The sequence below is a fragment of the Miniopterus schreibersii genome, assembly GCF_964146895.1.
Source record: "Miniopterus schreibersii genome assembly, chromosome: 7".
Classification (NCBI taxonomy): Eukaryota; Metazoa; Chordata; class Mammalia; order Chiroptera; family Miniopteridae; genus Miniopterus; species Miniopterus schreibersii.
In genome coordinates this window covers 6,553,562-6,569,629 of record NC_138108.1, presented here as the reverse complement: position 1 = coordinate 6,569,629, position 16,068 = coordinate 6,553,562, and the positions used below count along the sequence as shown (strand labels likewise).

Here is a 16,068-nt window from a genome sequence, read left to right as displayed (position 1 = left end):
AAGGCAGTGAGTTTGGGGAAAGGCAGGTGAGGGCATTTTAGATACGGGGGGATTGAACATTCTATTGCTTCTCCCTGTCCTTAAGAAAAAAAACAGACCCTTTACTTCCTTGGGTTTATTATGAGTTTGCTGGCCTTTTTTTTCCTCACACATGAAAGTCTTCTGATTCCTTTAATACGCTAATGATGTAATTAATTATACCTTCATATGTTTCACAGAGTAATTTCTGTGCGTGATCCAGTGGAAAGCACAAAAATGATGAGACGTGGGTAAAATGAGCTCCTGTTTGGTTGGGTGGGCGGGGAAAGGACCCCACGAGGGCCAGGAGTGAGGTAAAACAGGAATTCCGGGAGATGAGCAAACAAAAAAGCTCTTCCTGTTGATTTTTACCAAACACTGGGAAGTACTTTCTTGACCGCTACGGGGGGACCGGGAGAGCAGTTCCAGCAGGGTACCAAGAACAAAGAAACACGCGCCTCGTCACAGGTCAGAAAATGCGCCTGAATCACTCACAAGCCCAGCCTGTGCCATCGCCTCCCCGAGCAGGGGTTTGTCACCGTGAGAAAGTGGTTTTGGAGCTGAGAGAAGCAGGAAATCCTCCTTAGATGTTTGAGCCGAACCTTGAAAAATATATAGCATTTCAACAAGCAGTGGAGAAAAGATTCCGGGTGAGGGCAACAGCAGGCCAAAGGGCACGGCGGGCCAGCCAGTAATGGTCAACCTGCCGCACTCAGTGTCCTGCAACTAAGTCTCACAAGTGTGTCACTGCACCACGTTCACAGCTGCACTTAAAAGGCCTTATGTAAGTGTAGGCATGTCCCCAAAAGATACCTAACCCCAGGCGGCCCGTAGGCTTTTAGGGCTTTATCCATGCCAGCAGCTTCCGCAAGACTAACAGCAAGGAAATGACTTACCGGCTCTTTCAGCCGGTTGCTTCTGCGAGCCACCCTCTGCCCTCGGAAGGGCCTGCTGAAGTCTGTCTCCTGTCCCCTCGTGACCCCGCAGAGAACTGGCTCATCTAGGCCGATGCGAGGAGAGTGCACCCTCGCTGCCCCGTGTGTTCAGTTACACGCAGGGAGCTGTCGTGTCGCTTCGCTCGCGTGTTAACTTCGTGGCTGTTAGCAGCTGGGCGTTCGTTCCATGAGCGTGGAGCCCTCAGGGAAAGCTAAGCTCTACAGAGAATTCATTAAGCCAGGTGACAGTGTGTCCAGTGCTGACCCTGCTTGGCGCTGGGCAGTGGATTTGGGGCCGAGCGTTCCGGGGTGAATGAGAGCGACGTCCCTGTTCCCGCGGAGCGTGTGGTCTGGGGAGAAGGAAGGTTACGAAGAAAACACCAGTAAAAATGCCATCGCCGTCCTGACGGGCGCCATCAGCCAGAGGCCGGCGGAGGGGACGGGCACCTGCTCTTCGTTAGATGGCCGGGGAAGGCCCCTCGGAAAACGGGGTATCTGTGCTGAAGGATGAAGAGTGAAGGGCCTTAGCCAGAGATTGGACTGGGGGGGCCTGGGCAGAGAGGCCTCGCTGACCTGAAGCAGGACGGAGCTGGTGACAGTGGGGAAGCATTGGCTGGTCCCCGATCTCTTACCGTGATGGACACGGAGACAAAACACCTGTGTTTCTCCGTGACAGGTACGGTAATAGCGGTTCACTTGGGTTAGGTTGTGACAGGTCTGATGGTGGTGGTTGGTAGGTGCTCAGTTTCTTGGGATCGTGCGCTCTGGGAAGGCTTTCTCAGGTAGGAGATATTTAAGTTAAACCTTGAGGATAAATAGGGATTTGTAGGAACGTGAGGAGAAGGTCTTTATACAGCAAATGGATTTAGGTGAAAAAGCCCGTAAGTTCTTGATGTTACTAGTTTTGAGGGGCAGCTACAACGTAAGTATTGCGAGTTATTTCTAGAACCTAAGCCCGGTGAGCATAAATAATGGAAATAATCACATTCAGAAAATCGTAGATTTCTAGTTCAGTCTGTTTTATAACATTTTAATATGGTAAATATGCTGATTTACTATCCTGTCTTTTAAAGATTGTCATATATAGAAACCAGCTTTTGAAAGGCTGATTTTTTTTCTAGGAATTTATAATTTTTAATTATTGGGGGAAAAAGCAAACATAGGAAGATAGAAAAGTATAATGACTCACCATACATCTGTCACCCAAATACAACAATGAACATTTTTCTATTATTTTATCTTTGGTTGAAGTTTTTGTTTGTTTGTTTTTTATTAACCTGTTTCAAACTTTATTCCCAGGCTGCTTCAGCTAAATTAGCTGCAAAGAATGATTTATGTATAAGCAAAAACTGAAAAGAGCTGCAATGTCCCAGGGGGGTTGCGCTAAAAAATAATTAGAGCTCTAGATTTTGTCAGATCCATAAACAGGGTGTGAAAAAGCAGTCGTAATATGAAACAGCAGCTCCCAGTAACCCCTTCAAGTTCATCTTCAGACCCGACTCAGCTCAGTTTGCCTCGTTCTTGGAAACCTCATCAAAATTCTCCACAAGATCCGGGACTTCATCCTCCTCCTCCTCCCCAGCAGCAAGTGGTGCTTTTCCATCCACAGGCTGTTGGGGCAGAGCTTCAGCCGGCCTCCTTAAACGAGTCAGGCTGCTGCCAGCTGGTTTAAGATGCTGGGCAGCATCTCTGTCGGCTGCTCTGTCTCCGCGTGGCCTGTAATGGTGACGGTGTTCCTGCCAGAGATGCCTGCGCTTTGGGGTTGGTGAGTGGATCACTGTTCCTTGGTTTGTGAACATATTTACCTCTTCAATACCTGAGATGTTGTTTACCCCTAACTTCTTTAAGGAGAACTGAAGTTTCTTACCGTCGGCTGTAGCTGTTCTGTGAACCACCTTCTTTCTACGAGCAGTTCCTTTCCCACCAATGCACACTTGTGCCTGCAGTTTGGCAAGTTTCTGTTGGTTCGTGATAGTTTCTTTCATCTTGTTGGAGAGGAAACGGGGCGCAGGGGACTAGGGCTGGCACTCGGGGCCTTGGACAGACCAGCTGAGAATAGGCGCACACGTGGGGAAGCAAGACGGCAGCTAGAGCTTGGTTGAAGTATTTTAAAAACATGACATTTTCTCCCAAACACATACATACGCACTTCTAAAAAATAAAGACATTTTCCTGTATAACCATTAAGCCATTATCAGAGATAAAAATTCACAGTAAGTCCTTAGTATCACCCACACCAATGCTTGTGCAAGTTTCCCTGATTTTCCCAGCCAGCTCCACACCACACACTCAGTGGGGGCCCATCTCTGTTCTCAGTACAGAACAGCTCCCTCAGCACATCCCTCTGTTCATTTCCCCTGTACGTTTTCTTGATGTAAACAGAAGGCTATTGTCTGTTTGCTGCCCTACCTTTAGCATTTGAGTTTGAGTGTCTGTCCCTGGATTTCCTGTAAGCGAGGAATTCAGCCTAAAAACTTGAGTGCATTCAGGTTAGATATTTATTACTTTTTCTTAAAAAGAATGCAAGCAAAAGGTCCCATACTCTTACTTCCAGGGTAACTTCTGTTCCGAACCTCTTGCCTGCCTTCCCTCCATCACCCATTTTCCTCCCTTTCCCTCCCTTCCTGTCCACACATAAGAATAGAGTTAGGAAATGCAAACAGTACAGAAAGATGCAAAACACCCAAATCTGCTCCTCATTGCTCCCCAAGTCAACTGCTGATGGACTTCACTTCTTCACATGAAAGCATTACGCATTTACCAACACACTTTATTTTATATGGAAAAGGCTGACTTCTTTAAATCACATTACAGGTGACTTTAAAAAAAACACACCTCTTGGACTAAAAGGACTGATACTGCTTCCTAGATAATGTTCCTTTATTGAGCTTCTAACTTCTAAAAGGGTGTCTTTGAAACGTAGTTCTCAGATGAACCAAACTGTTTATATTTCCATTTTGTTGCCATCAAATTACACAATGAAACCTCTTGGTCGCTTGGAGACCCCACACAGACAGCCCAGGAAACCGATGATTATCTGACTGAGCCCAAACAGGAACTCAAGACTCCCCACCAGCAGCAGGCCTAGAAATACCACGAAGTGGATAGTCTTGTGTTTGTCTGTTTTAGAACTGAAGTGCAAGCCGAATGTCCTCCTGTTATGGGGCATCGTGTCATTCACGGTGGGAGTCGAGCTGGTAGGAGGTACGCAAGAGTCACTCAAGAACCACTGCAGGTTGAAGGATTCGGGATTAATCCTTCCAGAAAAATGAAAGAAAAGGTAAGATATTCAGGAATTTCACTGGCCATCCAAAGAATGCAGCACTGTGCCCAGGAAAGGGTAAGTATAGTAAAACAAAGTACTTGTGAAATGTGCCCAGAAACTATAGCTAAGTCCAGGCTCCCTGAGCGTGTCCACAGGTTAATAGGCATAAAGTGTTCTGTTCAATATCTATCCCATCAGTCAACAAACGTTTTCTATGTCGAAAATGGTGGGAAGTCAGCGGTTGCATGTGGTTCTGCCAATTTGTGCAGACACTCTTCTGCTCGCTAAAGATGAGAAAATAAAGGTGCCCCCCCCCGCCCCCCATGAAGGAGCCGACTCTTAGTGCAGAACCACAGTGGCACCTGCTCTTCATCCAGATGTCCAGCTTTTACTCAGGAAAGACATCAGATACTATGTCTGATTACACCCGAAACCTATGTGATTTTATCAACCAATGTCACCCCAATAAATTCAACAGAAAAGAAAAATAATACGTCTGATTAAAGTGATTTGTGCCCATCGCTGCAAGGTATGGAACAGGAGGAACTTTCTGCCCCGAGGCCTAAGTGTTCTTAGTGTGCGTTTGGGTCCCTTCAACCTGGGAAAACAAGTGCTTTCGCGCACGGAGTCTGAGAGCGCTTCTCGCAGTTTGCAGCAAGCCCGGGATCACTCTTGGGTAACTTTACTCTCTATAACTGTCACCCCAGTTGGAGTGGGGACACCGTGGGCTCTGTCTCCTCGGGAGCTTAGCCTGGTGCCTGAGTTGTCACCTGCTGAGGACTGAATGTGTGTAGCCTCTGAAGGACAAAATGAGGTAATGCCTTTGGATTTTGATCCATCACAACCGTGGTAGGAAAATTTTCAGGGGTTTTTCTCTTCTAATGGAGCAAGATACAGGGACAGGAAGGGAACGTTTTCCGTGTTTTTATGTGACTACAGAGGGAAGCCTGGTCATTTCCCACCTGAGCGGTGTAGACAGAGCTAATGAGTTCGGTTGCCCTTTTCTTCCAGTTTCTCCCAAATGTGCTTAGGTCCAGGCACAGAACCATCTTACAAGACTGACAGGAGCCATCTACTTGTAACTCTTCTGTGTTATTTGTTACTGAACAACTTAAACTTGTCATTCATTCCTATCCCTACCACCTGTTTCTAGTGTGTCTGCATGAATCCAGGCTGCTTGGTTTCTTTTAGGGCTTATAAATAAGGCTCTAGATTGTATTTATTTTGTTTCTACTTCATTTTTTAAAGTGTAAAGGTAATCTGCACTTAGGGCTTACAGATTTAATTAATTCAGAAGTGTAGAAAGTCAACTACTAGCTAGACGTGGCTCAGCGGTTGAGCATTGACCTAGGATCCAGGAGATCGAGGTTCGATTCCCGGTCGGGGCACGTGCCCGGGTTTCGGGCTCCATCCCCAGTAGGGGGTGTGCAGGAGGCAGCCGATCAATGACTCATCATTGATGTTTCCATCTCTCTCTCCCTCTCCCTTCTTCTCTCTGAAATCAATAAAGACATATTTAAAAAAAAAAAAAAAAGTGTAGAAAGTCAATACTTCCCCAGGGCTTCCTCCGTCACCATCCTCCAAGGGTGAAAGTTAAGTTTCTGGTGTGTATTTATTTCCAGAACTTTTTAAGACAAAGATAAGCCATCTGAGTCAATTACTTCTTTAGACAAGGCCACACCCAAAGCATCCCGAATGTAGTGATTCCTGCAGTTTCTATGAGCTTTTGCCAGTGGGAATTGATGTGCTAAATCCCTAAGAATTGTTTCCGTAGTTTCATCAAAGAAAAACATGGTGCTCCGTCAAACCCTCTCCCCCCCCCAGCTGCTATGCAGTCTAATCTAACCAGTTGCCCTGCAAAACAATCGGTGAAAGCCAGGTCGCTCACCTGAAACTGTCTTCTGAAAATTCACAACTGGCAGTGCCGTTGCCTGGATCATTACAGATGAGAGGACCTTGCATGAAAGCCTGCAGAGAAACCAGCACGCAGTACGCAGCGCCGATGACGGTGATGACGTTCAGGAGCGATGAAAAAAACATCTGAAACAGAAAGTCGGGCATGTGCACGTCATGACGTGGCCTTGGCCGCTTTCAAGTTCCCACATCAGACGCAGCCTTTAATCTCCTGTGGCCCTGGTCCGGTCACCGTGTAGCCCGAGGCCTTCAGGTCCCAGTTTGATTAGGTGTGAGTCATAAAAGAAGGCAGGGGCCAAGTCTCTGCCATTCGATTAGACTCAGGGAGCATTGATCTGGCCACGTTTTCTGAAAATCCTGACCTTTGTCCGTTTCAACCGAACGCTGAGACCCGGTCCCTCCTTTTCCGCCTGTCTCTGTACTTCCTGCTTCGTGGAACCTTGACTGGGTCTTAGGCGCCCACACTTGGGTGCCCGCTCTCTTCACTCCCAAACCTTTAGTCTGGATTTGGCCCTGACCTTGTCAGTGGCCAGGGGTCAGCACTTCGCAGTGGTGGGTACGGCGTCGTGTTGGGACAGGGCCGCTGGTCTCAGCGCCGCTGGCCTTGGGCCCTTCGCTGTGGGGGCCTCTCCTGTGCATTGCAGGCCGCCTCCACCCACTGGCTGCCAGCAACACCCCCGTACAGCTGTGGCAACCAGAACTGTTGCCGGGCTTTGCCCAATGGCCCCTTGGGGGCGGGGAGGGGGTGCAAAACCGGCCCTGATTTTGGTGCAGCGCCACCACCGTCGGGGGGAGACTACGCATCTAAGCATCTTTCATGTCGTGAGTCCGAGTCACCGGAAAACGAGCACGAGGCTGGGCGAGAGGCAGTGTCGCCCGGAGGAGAGTGGGTGCATGTGGGTGTTTTCCAGAAGAGCCGCGTGGCGTTTCGGTGGGGTGCTTCATCCGTGAGGGTTCCTTATGACGACGGCAAGCCCGCGGGAGTGAGGGGAGGAGCACTCCTCCTTCGGCGGGTCGGGTCGGAGGGGCCGCGGCGCCCCGGGGTCCACGTGTTGTATCCTTCAGCCCTGCCTTTGCTGGGCAGGCGGGACAGGTGGCTGCTTACATGGCGTGTCGAGGGACCTCGGGCTTCACTGTCCTGTCAGTAACCCCGAAAGGTGGGCGCAGTTACTCCCATCTTGTGGATGAGAAAACCGCAGTTGGGGAGACTGACGGTGTCTGGACCTCACAGCCCGTCAGCGCCGGTGCTCAGGGTCGAATCACTAACCGACCCTCTCCCAGCCGCAAGCACAGCGACGGGTTGGGAGTGTAGTTCGAATCCCGCTTCTCCCACCCTCCTGCGGTCTATGCGGTTACTTAAGTTTGCTCATCAGGAAGCGCCCCTGTGTTTATATTCTGATCACCTATTATTTCTGACTTCTCATTACTACGGAGAAGCCTGGTTTAGGAAGTGAGTCCAAGATCTGTGTTTCCCTTAGAGTCGGGGTTCGTTTAAATGACTCAGCAAAGCCAAAGGAATCAGAAACAAAATCAATAAATGGACGAAGGGAAGGCGCAGGGAACAGTTAAAATAGGGGGCAGGTCTTGGTGACCTCCTCTCCCCCACCCCAAGGCCTCGCCTTTGCCACTTTTCGGTCTTGTCTGTACTTGAAAGATTCGAGGTATGTAAACACTGGTCCTCACACGGCTGGTGAGAAAAGTGGCTAAAAAACCTGGCGGTTTCGCCGAATCAGCATAACCTGGTGATTCAACAGCCAGCCGAGCTATTACTGCTAGAGCGCGAGCCGCCCCCCACCCTCGGCCGGCGCGTCCAGCCGGCACCCGCGTGGAAGGGTGGTTTGCTCACCCCAACTCACCGTGTCCCCAAAGGAGAGAGGAGGGTGATCGCTGAAAAGATGGCAAATTTGTCATGAAAGGATATGAGCGGGGGCCGGGAGAGATTCTTAATGGAAATAGGATTTGAGAGAAAAGTCTGTGTAAGTGTTCAGGTGTTTCTAAGGCCGGGGACTTGGCGCTGTCCCGGGAATGCTGTGGGCATGACACGGGTAATGCAAAGTCAAACTGCAAAGGGTGACAGTTTAACAAGAGAAGTGCAGGGCCCTGCAACGTATCAGCAATGGAGATAGACTCTAAAGAATGAACAAAGTAATTATAATCCTGGAGAAACAGCAAACGACAGGAAATACGAAAGTGTACATGGGTCTAAATGTACCTCTTTAAACAGCGGCTCTCCCCCCGGGACCACACTGGGATCCCCGGGGTGTTTTTGGAAAACACTGCCGCCGACACTCCGAGCGGGGTGAGGGGGACAGGGCATTGGCGTTTTTTAAGATTTTCCTGGGTGGTCCTAACGTCCCCAGCGAGCCTCAGGCTCAGCCAGGAATCTCCGATGACTTATTCCTTGGTCCTCCCCTCCTTGGAGAATTGCGAGCCTTTGCACGGTGTTATTAACAATGTTCATGGCACCGGTAGTGTAGGGATTGTGACTTTGGTGTCTGGTGGATTGAGATAGAAGCTCGCTCACTGGCTGTGCTTCCCTGGCAAGGTATTTGCTTTCTCTGAGCATCCGTTTCTCGGTCAGTAAAACAGGTCCTATTTCCCACGCGAGGCTTCTGAGAGAATGAAATAGGATAGCCTGTTCGAATGTGTTCTGAGCATGCGTAGTGACAGAAGGTGGACAAGTATTCATTTGTTTTACTTTTAGCTTATTTAAAATTTTATTCATAGTAGGTATGTACTAAGTGTTTGAAAAAATAACTAGTGTCTTCTTTAACTTAACCAAATAAGAGCAAGTATCGTTCCAAGGCTGGGAAACCGACCTTTCATATGCATGGAGAACTGAGGGAAGGTTTCCCTCAAGTATTTGATACACAGCATGAAAATAATTCTGAAACGGGTTGCAGCCCTGAGTGGGATTTATAAATCTTTCTTTGAAAACCTTCAGATTGGTGAAACTGAGAATTGAGGAGAGGTCTGAGGCTGGCTCCAAGGTTATATTATTATGAAAAAACAAACCAAACCCCCTCACTTTCCGTGCTACCATATAACCATCCTCATGGGACGTTCCTACGGCTGCGGTCCTGCCGCTGGCCGCGCACGGTGACCTGCAGCGCCCGGAGCCCCGGGGTGGCTCTGCCGGCCGCCCGCAGGGGCCTCCCCTCTGCTCCCGGCCCTGCGCCCCGCACACTCACCCCGGTTTTGTTGTTGCAGCAGGCTCTTTTCCTGGCTCCCAGGGACATCACTGTTGCTGGAACGGCCTGGAAATCACATCAACGGGAAAGATGAGTCTTACTACTCCTCAGCAGCTGAGAAAGCAGCTCTGCCTTCTCTCCACCAGCAGCTGTGGGACAGAAATCGGGCACCGTCCTTGGTCTTGGGGTCCCCGTTTCAACCACAGCGATTAAAGAGTGGGGAGGGATGGCGGGATTTCAGGAGAGCGGTTTCAGGCTCTTCCACCGACATTACTGTACTCCTTTAGAGAGACTTGGATTTTAAATCAAGCGAGTTATTTGATTCATAATTTTGGAAGGAGTATTTCTGAAAGAATTGCTTGCATCATCCAAAATTCTTTTTTTTTTTAGTTGCTATAATCTGCAGCCACCATCCAATTCCCCCAGAACTGTCTGAATCTGGCAAGCATCCTGAAAGGAAATCGCTGGTTTTGTTCGCCTGGCGGTGGGGAACTACGAATTCTGCCCCACCCCTTCCCCTCAGCCCTAACCTTCCTCTCCCTGCCAGGGTCACCGCCACCTGGCTGGTTCCCCAGCTTGGGATTTGGGAAATATTTCTGGTGCCGTGTTCCCCTTTCCGCTCCTTTCTCCGTGATCTGTAACGACCTTCCTTTGCGTGGATGTTCAGAAACCTCGTGCGTGTGGCTCTGTGTCGAGGGGAGCGCGTCCTGCTGGGGACAGCTGTGAGAAGCAGCATCGTGCCCTCGGGGTTAGGTATAAATATTTAGTCACATCCATCCAGGAATCCTCCCTGGAAGAAGCCCTGTGTCACTGAAGAGTGGGCTGTAGCTTCCTTCCTTCCCCTCAGGACATTTTAGCCACGGGTTGTTGGGGTTTTGGCGCTCGGCACAGCCGCCCCGAGCGGCCCCCCTTCTCTCCAGCCCGCTTTCCAGCATGCTGCTGAGTTCCAGCGACGCGCCAGGCCCGGTCTTAGGCGCTGTGCCCGTGTTAGTTCATTCAGGCGCCCTCATTACCCTCATCTCACGTGGGGGAAACTGAGGCTAGAGAGCTGGAGCGACTTCTCCAAGGGAGTGGAAGACTTTGGATTCGAGCTGGGCCTTTGGTTTCCAAAGCCCAGACTCCGGACCACGATCCGCACTGGCCGGTTCTTACAGCTCTCTGTCCCTTCGCGGAGCTTGTCCCCTTTCATCCTGCGCCCACCCCTTGCTCATCTCATTGTCCTCGGTCCCTTCCCGATTCCTTTTCCCAAAACCACACCCCCTTTGTGTTCTCAGAGCCCCTCTAACATTCGGCGCCTTAGGAGGCGGCTTTCCTAACAAACTTCCCCCACTCTGACCAAGCGCTGACTCCATGGCACTTGTGGAGAACACTTTGCGTTGCGATCAGACTTGGCTTCATATTGTCTTGAATTCCGACACCTTTACAATCCCAAGATCACATGTATGTGTGGCAGCCGGGCCATCCTGGGGCGGAGCTAAGAGCCCAGAAGACAGGGGGAAAAATTTAGGCCCCAAACCTCTTTTGTCATACCCATAAGCTATACTGCCTTTGAGCTTAAGGAACAAATCGTTTACAGGAACCGGCAAACTGTGGCCCACCACTTCTTTGTCAGACATAAAGTTTTATTAGAACACAGCCATGCCCATTCACTGTTACAGTCTATGACTCTCATACCAACAGTCCAGTTCACTAGCTGTGAGTCTCAAAGCCTAAAATAGTCATGATCTGGTTGTTTACAGAAATAAGTTGTCAATCACTGATCTAGAATGTTAATGATGTTAGAAGAAAGAACAACATTAAATTACAGCTTAAATGGATGAGTCATCTCATTTTCCTTATTGATGTAAGTTGAACTCTGCTGGCTTTCTTTAGGATTGATTTATTAAAGAGATGTTGAATATTTACTTTTATTTAAAATCCATTGCAGTGAGGTTTTATAAAGTAACAATAACTTATGTGAATCCCCTCCCAGCTGACTTCATGGCATGTCAACAACACATCTTTGTTGCCTCGTAGCTCACTGATTTTCCAACTCTTTTGCCCGTTCTGAGCTCTAGAAATTGAGGGGCTCTTTAAAGAATGGACATTAAATTGTGAGAAAGTGTGTAGGTGTAGGTGTGACTGAATCATAAATGTTCCAGATAATCTGTCACAATGAGCAATTACGAGAATTCTCTTTCCCTTTCATTCCCAAGCACATTTGAATGCATAAGAGTTTGTGTGAAACTAAAGGCCTTGATAGTCATTTGTTTTTATCAGGAAGCAATACTGTTCATTCTTCCTCGCAGAAACCCAGCCTTTCATGCAGTTTTAGAAGTAAAGAACATGATTTACAAATGCAGACGAGAAGATCTGTAGACCATTGAAACTCTGGGACAGAAATCAAACTTTAGGGATCCTCTAAGTACCTGAACAGGAGAGCAACCCAAAGCCATAGCTTATCATAAATATAAAAACTATATTCGCAAATGTTTATTATTGCAAATGCCTAATTTGTTTAACATTCAACAAGTTTTTTCTAGGACTTTAATAATTGATAAATTACCACTGTGTAATAAGTGAACTCAATGAACAGGCATGATTAAGCTCAGGCTTACAATTAATCTTGTATCAAATGGCCTTAATACTATTTTTCTTTTAGAAGAAACAGTTTAAGTTTTTTCTTAGTGCTTGGAAAAATAATATCTACTGATTTCTTTTCATTTAGCATAAAATAATTGAAGATAATTACGTAACACTCTTAGTCATGATTTCAAAAGGTTGAAAGTTTCCTCTGTTTTGGGTGAGTCATAAAAACATGCAATGAATGCATTTTATGACATAATCAATAATTAATTCCATAGTTGTTGTTCACTGCTTCCTGCAAAATCTGTTTTTGAAGCGATACCAATTTAAAGCAATTTTGGAAAGATCTCAAGAACTATGACGAAAGTGCTTATCGGACAGTGATTTCTTAATTAGCTCTTCTGGGTATTTACAAGTATATTGAGAGTTCAGTATTTTGACAGATGTTGGAAAGGTGTTCTTCACATCACCCTTAGAGAGAGACATAGCTGGATACGTCATGAAGAACGGAAGAGCTGTAGACCGTTAAAGCCATGTGCACATGTGTGCGAGGACCGTGGAAACACACCTGTTTTCTGAGCCCTCCTATCACCCACCGTTTGCTTGTGAGCCTGGCCTAGAGTGTGAGGTTCGATCTGTAAAGCACCTAATGAACTTTTCAACGCGTAGTTTGATGCGTTGGTGACATTCTATCGCCCTGGGTAATAAAGAGAGCCTGGTATAATGCCCTTCGTTAATATTCATGGCGGGCAATAAAGTAAGTTTGTCGCGGAACAAGGAAGGGCAGATCCCCGAAACTGTTTCACAGGTTTCTGTGCTTCAGTTCCCTGGTCACTTAGGGTTATGGGTTTTAAGTTATGAGTCACCTTCCCCCTCGGTCAGCCTGAAGCGGGGCTGGTGGGTTATGGTGCTAATACTGGTGGGAAACAGGACTTGGGGGTCAGATGAAGCTGGAATCGGGTCTCACAGCTACTGTGTCATCGCGTTAACGTGCCTAACCGTCTGTTTGCTTGTCTGTTAAAATACAGTTGATAATATCTGCTCGGCCAGATTATTCCAGGGATTAAATGCGATAACGGAGTAAGGCATGAACCCAGTAGCTGGCCCTTCGCGTGGCCTCTCTCTGTGTCTTCCTCCTTCCCTGTCCCCTGCTCCCCAAAGAAGAAAACATGGAATGGATTGTGCCGTCATCACCTCAGGCTCCTTTAACGCCAGCGACGATTTTATGTTATTATGATGGGGTTTGTGGGAGAGTCCATTTACATCTACAGCTACACGAGTTACTCTGAATGGGTTGTTTTAGCATAGGAACTTTCAGGCGCTGCATGGAAATTGCCCTGTTGATGAGCCTTGGCAGCTGCTCCTGGCTTCTGGCTAAGCCGCTGCAAAGGAACCTCACAGTATTCAGGTCGAGAGAAGCCCGTGGAAGGACAGAAACACACAGTCTCGCAATTGCATCGCCCTGTTGGGCACTGTGCTTCCTCCCGGCCTGGAAGAGCATGTTCATGGCAATTTGAAGAAACAGCCCACAAGTTCCCAAAAGCTTTTCCTATAAGTAGCTCTTTCTACCTAAAGCAGGGAGAATACATTGCTCTCAGTGTTAAAGGGAAAGAAACCATCAGCTTTGGGGGAATGCTTCCTGGAGTGGCTTTTTTTTTTTTTTTTAATATATATTTATTGATTTCAGAGAGAGGAAAGGAGAGGGAGAGAGAGAGATAGAAACATCAATGATGAGAGAGTCATTGATCGGGTGCCTAGCCCGCAACCCGGGCATGTGCCCTGACCGGGAATCGAACCCCGATCGCCTGGATCCTAGGTCAACGCTCAACCGCTGAGCCACGCCCGGCCGGGGCTGGAGTGGCTTTTTGATGCCAGCATGGTCTCAAGTCCAGTGTGCCAGCCGAAGAACAAATATGTACCTAAAGTTTAATGTATAACCACCCCAGAGTGTTCTCACGTTACTCTGGGGATAAGACCAGCAGCAGTAACTGATGGCCGTTAACGATTAGGGATGCAGGTAGATCTCTTTAAAAATCGCCTTCATGTTCCAGCATCTCTAAAACACTCTGATAGTATCGGTCACCGGACTGTCACACGCACACACACACTCAAACAAGGGTCATTTCTCCAGCGTTACCCAGACCCCATTAGATGGTGCCCAGGTGGTAGAACCAACAAAAGCAAGCTTCGTGAATGCTGAATTTCCAGACTTCAGTACCCACATCCCACGTTATGAATATAGATAAAGGACTTGCAAACAGCAATATATTGGAGGCAGCACTAGAGCTGCGATTCTCTGCCAGGTCCAAACGCAGCATGTGTTCCTCTCCACAAGTGGTCCCTGCCCAGCCCGCTGCATCAGCATTCCCGGGAGGTCTGCAATGGGGAGTTCTGTATCTCGCTCTAATGAAGACGCCATCAGACAGAGACCTATCAATAATTACCACGGTTAACATTCAACAAGCACCATGATGTCCTGGGCTATATGTACAAGACCTGAGTCAAGAAGCCACTGAGGCCAGAGAGCCAGGGATTCAGGTCCCAAATCTCCTAGACCAGCTCCCTTTGGTGCAAGCAGCACCATGTCCACGCCACAGTTGTCATCATCCAGGACACTCATCGTGTGTGGAATGTCTCTTCCCGCTTCTGCTGTACCCCCTGTGAATACCTTGAGCTTGGTATCAGCGAAGGAAAGTTGAAGGAATTAATTCAAAAGGACCCTGACTAACTATAAAGCTTGGAAGAGCAGCCCACCGTGCAAAGATAACGTAGTAACTCAACAGCTTGTATCAATCTCGTCATTTTTTTGCCCAAGCTCCCTAGCCTGGACCACATATTTAATCTATTTAAATTATCGTTCCTCACTGATGACCAATATAAATTAATACCACACCAGCGCTCCTTACGGTCTCTTAAGTCAAGACACAGCTCATCTCACCGTAAGGCTGAAAGACGGTCTTTAGGAGTTTCGTAAAACAAGCAGGCCTTTCTCCACATCAAGTCAGATAAATGTCACTCACCATCAGACCCGCTCCTATAATTCCTGGGAACCACCACTCAAAGCAGGAGATGGGGTTTTGGGAAGACTGCCCATCCTCGACTCTGTTGACCACGAGAGGTATCGCGTTGAACACGATTCCCAGCAGGAGCAGGGCCAACAGGCTGAATCCGTTGCAGGACGTCCATCCCTCGCAGCAGGTCATGGTCGCCCCCCGGTGCGGTCGGAAAGGCCGTTACTGTGGCTGCTGGTGCGGCACCGTCTCGCCTTTTATCCGGAGCCTCCTGACCTAGTTAAAGTTTAGCACTTATGAAAATTAATTTCAGGAATTCGTTTAGAGTCCAAGAGGGTGGTGCTTTATGAGGACAGGAACTGTGGGTAGCTTTATATTATGACGAGGTGGGGAAAGGAAGGCGGGAAACAGCTTATCGTTTGTTAGGTAAATTTAAGACTGAACCGAGGCAGAGGGAAACTAAGAACAAAGAAGAGCCAGTTTAAAAAACGCTCCTTGAACATATTTTACCTTGTAAAAGTGAAAGCAAGAATATCCAATTAATATAAACTATTTTTCCTGTTACACTGACATTATTACCAACTAGTGAAGCTCTTTCCTTTGAAATTGTTTAATAAAAAAACAAATATGAGATTGGGTGGGGGGGGAATACTTCCTCTGCTGCAAATGTTCTTGATTAGCCGAAATTTTAAGCAATACACAAAACTAAAAATGTTTTGATGTCATGTCGCTCCGGGCCTGTGGACTAGCTCATGCAGAGGGAGCCCACTTAAGAGCTGTGGGAGGTTCTGTTAATGGTACCAGACAGAGCTGTTCAAGTGCGGGAACCAGAGTGAAACAGAAACAGGCTGGAGGCTGGAGGAGACGTTCTCGTGTTTTCTCTTCTTTGAACCGAAGCACTTACTTGGTCACGTACAGTACATGTCTGGACCAGGCTTCCAAAATGCCTTTCTACTAGTCCGTGAGCTTCTCCAGAAAAGGTCTGTCAGCGGGATAGGCCTTAAGTACAAAAGTCCTCACGTGTGCTAATTGTCCATCGTGAATGGGCAAGGGGGGCCCTGCTCGTGCTAGTTACTGGGAGCGCCACGCTCGGAGGCACCGTCAGCTCCATTCTGAGAGCCCCCCAGTTGTACAGGCGGAGTCAAAAGATGTGATGAGCCACATGCTGA

General features: G+C 48.0%; 1 protein-coding gene and 1 pseudogene across 2 annotated transcripts; both read right to left on the bottom strand.

The window, feature by feature from the left end:
• Window positions 1-2,458: 2,458 nt before the first annotated feature.
• On the bottom strand, window positions 2,459-4,069 carry LOC308559907 (transcription factor BTF3 pseudogene; annotated as a pseudogene). The gene has a single exon. The product of its transcript is annotated as a transcription factor BTF3 pseudogene (transcript).
• TM4SF20 (transmembrane 4 L six family member 20) lies at window positions 3,925-15,091 on the bottom strand (the record flags this gene model as incomplete). The annotated part of the gene is made up of 4 exons (XM_081143222.1): window positions 3,925-4,210; window positions 6,107-6,258; window positions 9,324-9,389; window positions 14,909-15,091. 4 exons carry the CDS (start codon window positions 15,089-15,091, stop codon window positions 3,925-3,927), a joined length of 687 nt encoding a protein of 228 aa, XP_080999348.1.
• Between the last annotated feature and the right edge of the window lie 977 nt (window positions 15,092-16,068).